The sequence below is a fragment of the Mixophyes fleayi genome, chromosome 6 (assembly GCF_038048845.1).
Source record: "Mixophyes fleayi isolate aMixFle1 chromosome 6, aMixFle1.hap1, whole genome shotgun sequence".
NCBI lineage: Eukaryota > Metazoa > Chordata > Amphibia > Anura > Limnodynastidae > Mixophyes > Mixophyes fleayi.
The window spans coordinates 218,272,933-218,288,369 of NC_134407.1; the positions used below are offsets into that span (position 1 = coordinate 218,272,933).

The window sequence follows — 15,437 nt, forward strand, 5'->3', positions numbered from 1 at the left end:
CTACCAAGGCTTCAATGTTTGTGTGTGAGGGCTGGGTCTGTATGAGTTTTGTGGGTGGACAATGTCACTGGCTAATGAGGCTCCCTGTCATATGATACATGCTAGGCAATGTGTGTGCTTGGGAAATATTACACACCATAGTCTGCGTTGTTGCATTGTCCAATGTGACTGTGCAATCTGTGTGTCCCTGTGGCTGGGTCTATGCAATGTGCTTGGTAATGTGTTATATTTTAATTTAATGTTTTATCTGTATAATTGCTGTATGTACATTTAGATTTGCAATTAAGTGTTCTTGTTTGCAAATAAAAATTAAACAACTGAACATCTTGAACTCACTAAATGTATGAAAATGTGCTACTCAATATCTATTTCCATACATCTATTTTATTTCCAGGAGATGGACACAAAAGCAGGAATACCTCGGAGGGATATCTCGTTTTGTCTCCAGTTTTTAATGTAGAAGATAACAATATCATACAAGATTTTTCAAGAGGAAAACCCATTACTCCAAATATGCATCCAGTACTTCAAAGTACACATATATCATCTGATCCCTCTAATCACGAGGCATGTTTTCCTAATAACGCAGATATTGCTACACCTAGCACAGCTCATAGAGGTGATAAAATATTTCCATGTCCTGAATGTGGGAAACGTTTTACATTTAAATACAGTCTTGTTAAACATAGGAGGATTCACACAGGTGAGAAACCATTTCCATGTTTTGAGTGTGGGAAATGTTTTACAGATAAATCAGGTCTTGTTAGACATAAGAAGATTCACACAGGTGAGAAATCATTTCCATGTTCTGAGTGTGGGAGATGTTTTACAGATAAATCCAATCTTCTTAAACATCAGAGAATTCACACAGGTGAAAAGCCATTTTCATGTTCTGAGTGTGGGAAATGTTTTGCAATCAGATCAACTCTTGTTGTACATCAAAGAATTCACACAGGTGAGAAGCCATTTTCATGTTCTGAATGTGAGAAATGTTTTGCAGATAAATCAGGTCTCGTTAAACATAAGAGATTTCACACAGGTGAGAAATCAGTTCGATGTTCTGAATGTGGGAAATGTTTTACAGATAAATCCAATCTTTTTAAACATCAGAGAATTCACACTGGTGAGAAGCCATTTTCATGTTCTGAGTGTGGGAAATGTGTTGCACATAAATCAGATCTAGTTAAACATAAGAGAATTCACACAGGTGAGAAGCCATTTTCATGTTCTGAATGTGGGAAATGTTTTACAGATAAATCAGATCTAGTTAAACATCAGAGAATTCACACAGGTGAGAAACCATTTCCATGTTCTGAATGTGGGAAATATTTTATACAAAGACTCTCTCTCTTAAGGCATCAGATCATACACACAAGTGAAAAGCAAGGTCCATGAGCAGATAGATATGAAACGGGTTGCAGCAATATTGTAAACCTTGTAAAAGATGTACATTTTATAAATGTAAATGATGCAAATAGGTATAAATACATTTACAAAGTATATACTGATAAAATAGAATATCCAGATATTGATTAAGCATTATTCATTTACTGCAATAGAGAGTGCAATCAACAAAGATAGTACAACTGAACAGAATGTCATAATGCTGATAGCTCCCATGAAACAACCTTTAGCTGGGTTAGCTAAGAGGATTGACCTTGTCTGGTCAATCCTCTTAGAAGTAAGGTACAGGCTGAAGTCAAAGGATTATAGAAGGTAAAATTGTGATGGACAAAGCCAAGATCAACAGATTGGAGAAGGTAGAATAATGTTGTACAGTCAAATAAAACAACTTCATAAAAATACAAGTGAAGAAATCCAAAATAAAACTTTGCTTGTGACGGTAAAACGGAGGGACTTTTTACAGGCTACAAATAAATTGTTCTGATTGACTTGCTCTTTTCATTGAAGGGCTGATTGCAGAGTAGATAAAGCTGTACAGTGGTCCAGGTTATGTGACTAGCTTGATTGCTGATCTTAGCAGAGTGCTGATTACAGGAATTGAGAGAAGGTGTTTTTAGCTGTCATAATGAAGTTATCTGCAGCTAGTGTTGTGAATCCTCACACAGACACAGTAGAACAACGAATTTATACCCCTCTGCTTCTCTTCACTTAGTGACCATATAAGAACCAAACAATTCACTGAGCACCTTAACACATCTGAAGTGGGCTGTAGTTGCAAAAACAGTTGCAAATCTCCTACAGAGAGTTATATCACACACACACACAAGAAAAAGATATTCCACCAGCGATGATATGTGAAGATTACATTAACCCTATCACTACAAGTGCTATTATTAAACCATCAACCCTTCAAATGACTTCTCACATGTTAACCCAGGGTTTTCCCACTTTGGATCTAAGTGGGACAATAATGCATTATGGCATTATTTCCAACAACTTATACAGATCATTAGTCATTTACAGTAATGAGTTAAATCTACACGGTTTCCAGACTCTACAAATATGTGATCATGTACCTATAATGCCATGTTTACTATAAGCTATTGTTACTACTTGGATGATCTAACCATGCTGTGCTAAGCAAATTATATATGTATGTTTATATTATTACCTTATATAGTTACAGTCCAGGAGCCACTGTCCAGACAATTTCTATATATGAATGAACTTATCAAGAACGAAGCAGCCTCACCCTGGGACCATAACTGACAGTGTCCAGACTACTGCTCCATAAAGAGTTCAGGTGTCGATGACAGAGGGGCTCCCTGGACTGTGATCACTGTTTACACTACTGAGGCTAAGTTGTTTCAGTCTAGGCAAAAGGATTATTTTCCACCAGTCCTGTATGAATGTACATCACACCAGGGGGTCTCTTGTCTTTGTTTAGCTGTGTGTGCTAGCATAAAGAAAAGGCCCACCGACAGAGCTCTATGTTTAATGATAGAGGACTGCATTGTGTATTTAAATGTAAATGTGTCTGGATCGTGATCTCTCCTGTTTAAACAAACTCTGCTGTATAGCCACAGGACAATACCTGTCCCTAATTAAATCAGGAGTGACTCATCTGCTATCCCATTGTCTGTATGTTTACCTGTGAAAAGGTAAACACAGAAAAGGACCAATCGGGCAGGTCCTGAAATTGCTGATTAGGTCATTTTTGGGCTTAAAAGGAGGCTCCACAGTACAGCAAATTGGCATTCACTACCCAGTGATAGCTGAAGTCAGGCTGGTGTTGAGATATAGATCTCTGCCCCTGACAGGAAAGGGACAATTGATCCCTGGACTACTGCCGTTGCCCTGATCTACCTCTCCAGGTCTTGGGGAGCCGTGTGTCCGCCGAAAGCGGAGTGACAGTGACTCAAAGCCGCTACCTTTGCTGGTAGCCTTATAGGAGAGAGGGGGATAAGCTTGGATTGATAGACAGCAGTTCCTAAAAATGACAAGGATACTGGTGAGGTGTTTTCATTATACCCTGTATGTTGTCTGTGCCAGACTGCAGTGTTATTTGTTGCAAGTTATTATTTAAATATGTTTATTGCTGTTTTGTGCTACCATTTTGTTAAATAAACTTATTTGTATTATTTTGGATCGTTGCCTGGGTGATTTTGAGCCTTGGGTAGGTACCGGGTAGGCCAGCTGTGTGGCGCAGAAGGTTACTTAGACCTGGAATCCTCACACTAAGTATATACAATTAATCGCTTATTACATACGTTCCACTGGGAACAAAACAAATGTGTTTATTTTTTTTCCTAAATACCACCAAGAAATACTTGGTTATTCCATTGAAATCAATCTACCTTCCCAAAATGGCGAAAAGCATGATTCTATACAGACATTTTCATAATAAAATCTACACTTGCAAATTATGCTTTGTTGGGTTTTTTTTTGCTAGTTTGCGCAGTCTTGAATAAAATGCTTAAAGTGTGTAGCCCATTTTTTGCTGTAGCTATATCCCTGATAATTTTACTGTTTTCATTTGATTGCAGGACATGTACTCGAAGTTAAAAATTCAAATAAGATTTTAAAGAGATATTTAATCAACCTGAACAAGATCTAGATGTCAGTTGGTCAAACCCTTTCAGTTGATTCACTGGATGGAAAGGATGGTTGGAGGAATGTTGCATAGTGTTCTATACATCATAGACATAGTGGTAGTAATTTGGGTTATCATCAAGTTCAGTTTCGTCTTTATTGACCAATGTTGTACCAAAACAGCAGAGATGATACCATTTAAAACACCAGGGGGTAAATATATGAAAAAGAGATCTCTGCAAGTGGCCGGAAATCGGCGACTTGCAGAAACCGCTCCTTCATACATTTACCCCCAGGACTCTGTCATAATGGTGTTTAGTGCCAAAATGGGGAGAGAGGACAAACAACCAATTCCATTAGCCACTGAACAAACTACAGTATACAATATATGAGTCATTCTAAAATCAGGCCAGCAATGAACTTTAACGTACATAGAAAGAGTGGCAAGGTGTTGCATGTATTCCGACATTACATCAATAAAAAAACAATTGTAACCGACACAGTGCAGGCAGCCATGTTGGGGGCATGGACTGCCTATGCCACCCTGTCTGTTGAGTTAGGGACCGACTGGGCTTGCCTTGCCACCGTCCCCTTTTCTTTATCCCAAATATACCCCTCCTGCTACCACCACTAGGCTCCTACACCGGCACCTAGAATCGCATTCTTCTGGGTAACTGTCGCTGCTAGTGTACTACCTCACTGGGCACCTTAGCTGGTACCCCTGACCTCTTCCTGTAGGTAAGGGTCGCTGTGGATGGTTCCCCTGGCCAGGGCTGATGGGTAGCAGGCAGAGCGGTTATGCTAGACGCTGGGTTCCAACCACAGAACAGCCAGAGAACAGATTAGAGTTGGTCTAATCTGTGGTCACAGGAATTATAGCAGAGTAAGTAATCGTCAAAGTAGGTTGTTGGAGGAGTTTTTATGTTCTCCCCGTATTTGCGTGGGTTTCCTCCGGGTGCTCCGGCTTCCTCCCACACTCCCAAAACATAATGGTAGGTTAATTGGCTGCTAACAAAAAAATTTGACCCTAGTCTGTGTGTGTTAGGGAATTTAGATTGTAAGTCCCAATGGGGCAGGGACTGATGTGAGTGTGTTCTCTGTACAGTGCTGCGGAATTAGTGCCGCTATATAAATGATAATGTTGAATTTTATGAACCATCTCACATCTGCAATTAGAGAGTATGACCAAACATAATGTAAGATACCTCATTATATCTCCAGCCCATTGCCAGGATTATATATTCCTTAGAACACCATATAACGGTGGCATGGCGTCACAGCCACCCTGGCCAAACGGACATCTCACCGGCTCCTCACTGGGTGTGGCGTTATCCCTTGCCATCTGCACTTTCCAAACCTCCAGACAGCCCTTACCCTCTGCAATCTTCAGGGCAATTGAGTCTTCTGCAGGCCGTATAGTGCCCACCACTCCGGTCTAATTATATCTGGCTCCTAAGCTGCTCACTATTGTCCCACCCATGTCTTCATAACATTACTGTCTGTTCTGCCCGCAACTGGATACAGCCCTGTACTTCACCTGAGCAACAATCAACCCCACATAGCCTCCATCTCTCGGTCTACATGATAAGCCTGAAAAAAGTCAAGAACACCAAGTCCATCCCAGCCATTAATTACTTTAAACCCCTGGCATCCGGAGACATCGCTGATCCTTTCTGTGAGTACTTGTGTGGTATGTTCTTCCACTGTTTCAAATTTTTGTTGATTTCCGTGTAACTATTACATTATATGTACTGTTATACTGTGAATTTCTGTTTTAATGTCTTCCTCCACACATGTGTAGCTTTGCTCCAAACCTTTATAGAGAGTCTGTTTGTTCATGTGTATACCTGCCCTGAGATCTTCTGATCCACTCCACTTTTTTCAGGTTGCCTCCCTAGTTCTCTTTGTTCTTAGGACATGGATTGGGGGGGGGGTGCTTTTCTTTCAGGCTTCACACCCTCACATGAAACTCATTTTGCCGCTTTCCTCCCTATGCGGCAACTTCACTAACCTGATTTCTGGGTTATTTCAGTTATTTTTCCCTTGTATCGTCATCACCCTTTCCTGCCCCTGCTCCCCTCCCCCCTTCCCTATAGAATACATTCTCCAACCACTTAGATCCATACACCTGTCATCGACCTGCCTCAACATGGATGTTCCTGTCTCACAACTTGAGCATCCCTTTCATTGAATACCCTGGATCCCATGGTTATTTTTTGTTTGGGGCTTGAATTCCTCAAATAAATGCCGGTTAGCCCTTAGTGCATTTTTCAAATACAAAGCAGATGTAGCAGCGCTACGGGAAAACCATTTCTGCTCTAGAGCGCCTCCCCTCCATAGAGACAATCATTACCCCACCTGCTGCTCGGCCAACAGCCCTCTTAAACATAATGGCATGGTCATTGTGTTTGGCTCCAATATCTCATTTATACAGTACCGTGCAAAACTTTTAGGTAGGTGAGGAAAAAATACTACAGAGTAAGAATACTTTCAAAGATAGAAGTATTAATAGTTATCAATGAACAAAATGCAAAAGGAATGAGCAGAAAAAAAATCTAAATATAGGCATGAATATTGTAGAAATGAATCAGTTTATCTGGGTAATCTTTTATCCTGTATGGTTGTTTCCGGACGATTGTTAATAGAGGGCGCACAGCACTACTTACAGAGATACTGTTGAACTGCTTTGTAACAGATGACTCCTGCAGCGACCCTCTCTTCCACTCATCACATCCTCCCATTCTCGGTTACAGGACTTTTTCCGGGCTGCACCCACGTTGTGGAATTCCCTCCCTCGCACAGTAAGACTTTCCTCTAGTCTCCAAAGCTTCAAGCGTTCTCTGATAACCTACCTCTTTAGACAAATTTATGATATTCCTCAACCACCATCTTAATCTCCCTAGATTACCCTATTGCCACCCTCTACACAGGTAACGCAAGACAACAACCCTCTGACCAACATTGCCACACGCACAGCCCACTCAATACCATTGCATTCTAGCTGGTCCATTGTGCAATATGATGTAGCACATGCCCTTGTGTTTCAAACTTCCATTGCCCTATAGATTGTAAGCTTGCAAGCAGGGTTCTCTTACCTCTCTGTCTGTATGTATTACCCATTATTGTCTTATTAATGTTTGTTCCCAATTGTAAAGCGCTACGGAATCTGCTGGCGCTATATAAATAAATGTTGATGATGATGATTAAATCCTCCGGAGGATACACTCAATAAGACTTCTTACCGGTAAGAGTATATATTATTTTTTTCTTCCTCATTTTCGGCATGTGAACTAATAACCTCGCAAATATGGGAATCCATTAGATTTGAAATCTTTACCCGGAATATTACCTCAATATTTATGTACTTCTACAATATTAATATCAGTAAACTGCACCTAGGAATCGTTACTCCACTGGACTGATTTGGATTTTTGAGATACTTTTCTCTAATGGACTCTGGAGGGTTCCTTAAAAAGTTTGGCATGTCTTATCAGTGGGATTCCACAGATTGAGTTACATATGATCAAACCATCAGCCTATTGGAAGCTTGCTCCACTTTAAGTTTATTATATATATTTTTTTGTGTGTGTTATTGATTATAATATAATAAATTGGTTTTTTTGAACAATCCTTGGCCTAAATTTGACTGTATATATGCATTTGACTCTACTCTCCACAGCGCGGTTCTTTTTTCAGATATAAGTCTTAGGGCTAGATTTACTAAGCTGCGGGTTTGAAAAAGTGGGGATGTTGCCTATAGCAACCAATCAGATTCTAGCTGTCATTTTGTAGAAAGTACTCGATAAATGAAAGCTAGAATCTGATTGGTTGCTATAGGCAACATCCCCACTTTTTCAAACCCGCGGCTTAGTAAATCTAGCCCTTAGTCAAGTTATCCTCAAGTTAAATTCACCATAATGTATATATCAACTGAAATATTATTTGAAAAGTATAGATAATAAATGTAGCAACAAGAGTAGAATATGATAGTCTATTTCAACCATCGGCTGTAATATCCATTTCACTGTGTCCTATATTTACACATGTATTTAAAATGTGGGGAGCGGAGGTAACTTTTGTTGTTTCTTTTAATGAAGTGGGACAGAAGTTCCAGATTTATATTATACATGCATGCTTTAAATTCTGAAATAATTGTCACTGTACACCAGCATAGATTGTTTTTTTTCAGTCTCTGTGTGTATTATACACAATTTGATTTACAGTCCCTGTATATATTTTAGCACATAAATTAACTCATCTGTTATATGCAGTGAGTTATCCACTAATTTCAAAGGCTCTTTGTATAGGGGACTTGTGATGTAAAGGGTTAACAGGATCGCGAGTGACTCATGCAAGCCCCCCTGGTTTTAGATAACAGATATATAATGATGATCACTGAATACAAATGGATGTGTGTATTTTTGTGAGTATATCTTTCAGGGGGGAGAAGGGGGGATTGGATTCAGGAGTTTAACATCCAAATAGCTGAAGTCTCAACAGGAACTTTGAGAAGACTGACTGTGTCCAGCAGATATCCTGATTTATTGTACTGAGTGCTGTCTAGCTATTAAGCAATGAACTCATCAGGTTAAGACATTTCTCAACAATCATATTGTATTCCGTAGCTAAGTACCTATTGGTTTTATATCTATCTTTTATAATAAACATTTGTAATATCCTTTTTACAACTGTTGTTGTCTGTCAATCATTGTAATCCCACACCAGAACATAAGAGATGATGTCCATCCTGTGACAGGACTGAAATAATTATTCTCAGTATTCAGTATTCATAAACTTTGTTTATGTCTGAACTTAATTCAATTCTGAGACTAATAGTGTCAAGTTGCTCCTATATCAGATCGCCTTATATATTATCTGTATTTGCTAATAAATTAGTCTGTTTTACTTTTGTGTGGGGTTAAGTTTACTAACATTGTTTTATCATTTTTATTTATTTTTCACTGTCACAATATCCTCATTAGTACAAAGTAATAGCTTGGTTCCATATATTATAATAATTACATTGCTCTGCTGTCTGGATCTAACGAGTAATAATTCATGAACGACCGAGACTGTGTCTCATAGTAATCACCGGTGCTAGATTTACTGCACTCTCCACAGCATTTACATGTTACTTTTGTACATATTGCTGCATATTAGACAATACCATTAAATAGAGGCACGCCCCATACATAGCAGGGACCGATGAGGATATGAAGGGGGCACAATGTGGCTCTTAGGTAGGTATTATGTGGCTTAGAAGTGGAAATTAAGAGCCCGTGAGGTGGTGTCAGCCTCGTAATTCCTATTTCATAACCTCCTAATACTTACTTTACAACTTCACAACTCATGTACATACTTTACTTCTTACCTATGTTATATGTTTATCATTATATCTCATAATATATCTGCCAGTCACTGCCTCCTGTCACCCCATGTTACACACTTCCGGTCTGTGCGGTCCACCCGACTTTCGACTTGTGCGTTCCATTAGACCTCCTCTGTCTGCGTTTCAAACGCCGGAAGTGTGTTTTATTCTATTTTAACTTCCGGGTCATCGTAAAGTAGGAGGAAGCTGAGAGAAGACATTGCGGTAATGATTTTTTTTATTAAAATAATTATATTTATACATGTGGAGCAGACTGTGGTGTCTTGTTATAGTACATGTGGAGCAGACTGTGGTGTCTTGTTATAGTACATGTGGAGCAGACTGTGGTGTCTTGTTGTTATAGTACATGTGGAGCAGACTGCGGTGTCTTGTTGTTATAGTACATGTGGAGCAGACCGTGGTGTCTTGTTGTTATAGTACATGTGGAGCAGACTGCGGTGTCTTGTTGTTATAGTACATGTGGAGCAGACCGTGGTGTCTTGTTGTTATAGTACATGTGGAGCAGACTGCGGTGTCTTGTTGTTATAGTACATGTGGAGCAGACTGTAGTGTCTTGTTGTTATAGTACATGTGGAGCAGACTGTGGTGTCTTGTTGTTATAGTACATGTGGAGCAGACTGCGGTGTCTTGTTGTTATAGTACATGTGGAGCAGACTGTGGTGTCTTGTTGTTATAGTACATGTGGAGCAGACTGCGGTGTCTTGTTGTTATAGTAAATGTGGAGCAGACCGTGGTGTCTTGTTGTTATAGTACATGTGGAGCAGACTGCGGTGTCTTGTTGTTATAGTACATGTGGAGCAGACTGTGGTGTCTTGTTGTTATAGTACATGTGGAGCAGACTGTGGTGTCTTGTTGTTATAGTACATGTGGAGCAGACTGCGGTGTCTTGTTGTTATAGTACATGTGGAGCAGACTGTGGTGTCTTGTTGTTATAGTACATGTGGAGCAGACTGTGGTGTCTTGTTGTTATAGTACATGTGGAGCAGACTGTGGTGTCTTGTTGTTATAGTACATGTGGAGCAGACTGTGGTGTCTTGTTGTTATAGTACATGTGGAGCAGACTGCGGCGTCTTGTTGTTATAGTACATGTGGAGCAGACTACGGCGTCTTGTTGTTATAGTACATGTGGAGCAGACTGCGGCGTCTTGTTGTTATAGTACATGTGGAGCATACTGTGGGGTCTTGTTGTTATAGTACATGTGGAGCAGACTGTGGCGTCTTGGTGTTATAGTACATGTGGAGCAGACTGTGGCGTCTTGGTGTTATAGTACATGTGGAGCAGACTGTGGCGTCTTGTTGTTATAGTACACGTTGAGCAGACTGTGGGGTCTTGTTGTTATAGTACATGTGGAGCAGACTGTGGCGTCTTGGTGTTATAGTACATGTGGAGCAGACTGTGGCGTCTTGGTGTTATAGTACATGTGGAGCAGACTGTGGCGTCTTGTTGTTATAGTACACGTTGAGCAGACTGTGGCGTCTTGGTGTTATAGTACACGTGGAGCAGACTGTGGCGTCTTGGTGTTATAGTACACGTGGAGCAGACTGTGGCGTCTTGTTGTTATAGTACACGTGGAGCAGACTGTGGCGTCTTGTTGTTATAGTACACGTGGAGCAGACTGTGGCGTCTTGTTATAGTACACGTGGTGCAGACTGTGGCGTCTTGTTGTTATAGTACACGTGGAGCAGACTGTGGCGTCTTGTTGTTATAGTGCACGTGGAGCAGACTGTGGCGTCTTGTTGTTATAGTGCACGTGGAGCAGACTGTGGCGTCTTGTTGTTATAGTGCATGTGGAGCAGACTGTGGCGTCTTGTTGTTATAGTGCATGTGGAGCAGACTGTGGTGTCTTGTTGTTATAGTGCATGTGGAGCAGACTGTGGCGTCTTGTTGTTATAGTCTGCTCCACATGCACTATAACAACAAGACGCCACAGTCTGCTCCATTAGTCAGTATGTGGCCCAGAAATTGATTGACAGCATGCCAAGGCGAATTGCAGAGGTCTTCAAAAATAAGGGTCAACACTGCATATATTGACTCTTTGCCTAAACTAAATGTAATTGTCAAAAAAAGCCTTTGACACTTATGAATGCTTGTAAGTTTACTTCAATATGCAATAGCAACATCTGACAAAAAGGTCTAAAAACACTGAAGCAGCAAACCTTGTGAAAACCAATACTTGTGTCATTCTCAAAACTTTTGCCCATGACTGTATAGTGACAGCAGATCACATGCCACTTTGCTATGGCTTCAATTGCATACAATGTATGGGATAGAATGAAAATCTCATCCATACATTTGGTGCAATTTGCTCTACCTGAAATCTGTTACAAAGAGGTATCTGGGAGGACCAAACCTCCTGGCTACAAGTAGTGGTGGTTTAACCTTAAGCAATACAGTACCATGTGGAGGTCTTTGAGCAGTTTTGTGAAGCTTGATTACAAGGACCGGAGTCTTATCACTGATGGGATATTAAATCTCACCCTGGAGATCATCTACCTGCTGACTGGAGAGGTGAGAGATTTTGTGACATCCTTTATAGAACAGTTATATCAGAAACTTCCAGCTTACCTCTCCTGCAGCTCCTGTCACCTTCAGTGGACCGTCTACTCTTAGTCCTCTGTTATCCTCCAGCTCCCAAAGCAACGCTGTTTGCACTAATCTGTCCATAGCAGGTGATTCATCTATGGGGGCCGGCCATAGACGGAGGAAGGATACAAATTGGTGGGTCCACTGAAGATGGCAGGAGTTGTACCCATCTCAGATAGTCACTCCACTTTCCTAGAAAACTGTTACATATAGGGAAGACATTGCTTTTAAACATTATACTGTTTGCACAATTAACCTCTAAAAAATAACAACTCTAAATTTGTGTTTTTTTTCATATACCTTTTTATTGATGTATCCCTCAATACACAGGAGTACACAGTAGTGAAGAAGACATCTGATGAGCTTGTGATACTCAGTAGCCATCTCCGTGTGTCAGAAAGATTGAGCAGGACCCAGAATCCTGCCCAAGTCACAGTTCCTCGAAAAACAATGATCAGAAGATCCTGCAACTAACCAACAAGATCACTCAGCTGCTGACTGGAGAGGTGACTGCTGGGAATAGGACATTATACAGTAACACCAGGGGATGTGTCTGGGTGATGACTGTATTATTGTGTGTGTCAGGGTCCTATATGGTGTGAGGATGTCACTGTCTATTTCTCCATGCAGGACTGGGAGGATTTAGAAGGACACAAGGTTCTGTACAAGGACGTGATGATGGAGAATCACCAGACCCTCATGTCATGGGGTAAGAGTAGAATATTATTTATTGGAGGACCGCCTAGATACACACAATAAATCGTATAAAAACAATGTATTCAGTCACAATGTGTCTCCTACAGAAGGATCCAGTAACAGAAATACCCCAGAGAGATGTCTCCTTCCACTTTTTTCGCAGGATTGTACAGAGGAAAATCATCAAGACTATCAGGTAGGTAGGGTTTAATGTCTTACCAAGTACAAGTGACGTTTCACTATATGATCTGTGGAGCAGCTGTGTGTGTGTGTTTTATACACTGATATTCTTCTGGTTTATCAGAATTAATTTAGTCATCATTATTAAAGTAGTATTTTATTGGTTTCTGGATGGTTTAGGGTGATAACCTGGCTGATATTAAGACAGAAGATATAAAGAGAGAAGAAGAGACGTATGTGAGGGGTGATCAACAGGAAATCCCTACAGATATCCACACAGGTGAGTACTACATCAATATCTTATTCTACATCCTCCTCTGTACAAACCTATGCGGAATAAGTATCTGCTCAGTGGGGAGTCAGGAGCCATCAGCCCCTATTAGACTTCTGTTCTCCTCACATCATATCATTGTGAGCTACCAGCCCAGAGATCTGACCAGTCTCCTCCACCCACACTCTGTATTGATTCCTATATATAAGTACAAGGAGAGTCAACATATTGATTCAATAGCTGACCAATATATTGAAAAAAAGGGGAATCAAGCAGCGCTAGTTGGGAAATAATGATGGTTAGTCCAAATAACAGTACCACTATTAGTAGGATGTTACTATATGCTGTAGAAGAACCTGCAGCCCTCCACATAGAGCAAGTACTGGATCTTGTTCCACAAACAATCACTAAATAAAAAAAAATTGCAAGAGGCAGCACATGTAATCTCTATAATGCCATATGAAGTAAAAATGTATAAAACTTATAAGAACACACGCTCAGCGAGCCATATAATAGCACCATGTAAGACACTTAATTGAAACAGCTGAAAAAAGTCCAATATAAACAGCAGACAATAAGGAGGAAAAAGTCCAGCAATATGTCCCAAAGTACGAACACAATTGCGGCGTTTAGAAGAAATATGTCCAGGAATGATGGACTATATATGGAGTCCTAGCATATGTGATCATGCTTTCCTCCTATGGAATATCCTTAGATGTGATTGTAGGTGTAAATTATTAGTGCCAAGGTTAGCATTAATACAAGTCCTTCTTTACATATCAACAAAAAACATGTATACAAGAATATCGAAGGAAAAAAAGTGCAACTGTGCTCGCCAGCGCTGACGAGTTTCTCTGCCCCTTTGATAGGCGGTTTCATCAGAGGTAAAATCTCATTGGTCCAACTTCCTTCTTATATCCTGCAACAGATCGGGATGGTAGTCACATGAACGCTATATATCCCGATCATGTGACGAAATACTATTAGATTACTATTGGTCGTCCATCAAATAATAATAATTAACATAAACTTTCATACATCCACCATCATACATTATGCCGAGCATGGCAAAATAGTGTTTTTTTGTATCATTATGAGTAAATAAACAATTGTATATCAAAATTTATATAACTATGTAAATACTGAACAATGCATTGATCAGTAAACATAGCGTTTCTTACTTCAATTCATCAACATTGATCACCTTTTTAATAACCTTTTAATAAATACAGTTCACAGGCGCAGAAAAATAAACAATATAACCTATATACAATATATATAATTTAAAATAACTAAAAACAAATGACAAACAATAACAAAAATAAAAATGACAAATATACAGGTACAGATACAAGATCCTATATTCATAATAATTACTGAATAAATATAAGTAAATATAATATATATAAAGATAAAAAAATAAAAACCATAATAATGCTCAAAAATTGGAATCCATATAGGATCTAAATACCTGATACAAATTACTATACATCAAATCCAATATATCACAGTGTGTGGCAATAACCCTCATAATAAATAAATACTTAATATACCATATTGTCATTTTTTTATATTGGAGAACATGAGATATATTACATTTATTTAAATATGTTAATTAATCATCCATTGAATCAATGGATTAATAGATCAAATAAACAACACTCGGATAAATCCTATATATTATTTAGTTCAACCATATCATTTAATCCCTGGGGCATAAGGGTCCGGAGTCTAAAAATCCAATAAACCTGCCTCCTACACAAGCGATTGAACCTATTACCTCCTCAGTTTGTTTCACCAATATATTCACTATCTTTGATTCTCACTTTCTTAATGTTTCCATTCTGACAAACAAAAATATGATTAGACAAACTATGAGTTTTAACCTTTTAACGACCACTTAGTGGTCTTGTTGTTCGTCCAACGTATTGCATACCACAACCACATGTAATAAGATAAAGTATATATTATTATTATTACCTTTTATTTATATAGGGTCACTAATTCCGCAGCGCTGTACAGAGAACTCACTCACATCAGTCCCTGCCCCATTGGGGCTTACAGTCTAAATTCCCTAACACACACGCAGACAGACACACAGACTAGGGTCAATTTGTTAGCAGCCAATTAACCTACCAGTATGTTTTTGGAGTGTAGGAGGAAACCGGAGCACCCGGAGGAAACCAACGCAAACATGGGGAGAACATACAAACTCCTCACACATAAGGCCGTGGTCGGGAATCGAACTCATGACCTCAGTGCTATAAGGCAGAAGTTCTAATCACTTAAAATGTACCTAATAACATGACATAATAATACAC

At 39.5% G+C, this 15,437-nt stretch overlaps 2 protein-coding genes across 7 annotated transcripts in view; one reads left to right on the plus strand and one right to left on the minus strand.

The window, feature by feature from the left end:
- Window positions 1–15,437, plus strand: part of LOC142159792 (uncharacterized) — a 143,270-nt gene that overhangs the window by 104,432 nt on the left and 23,401 nt on the right. The window contains exon 7 of one of the 3 annotated variants that reach the window (XM_075214529.1): window positions 395–1,301. The exons of the other annotated variants lie outside the window; for them this stretch is intronic. Coding sequence (XP_075070630.1) covers window positions 395–1,301 — 907 coding nt within the window. The remainder of the gene's footprint in view (window positions 1–394; window positions 1,302–15,437) is intronic. 3 annotated transcript variants of the gene reach the window in all.
- Window positions 1–15,437, minus strand: part of LOC142159947 (uncharacterized) — a 502,572-nt gene that overhangs the window by 68,761 nt on the left and 418,374 nt on the right. The gene's annotated exons all lie outside the window — the stretch shown is intronic.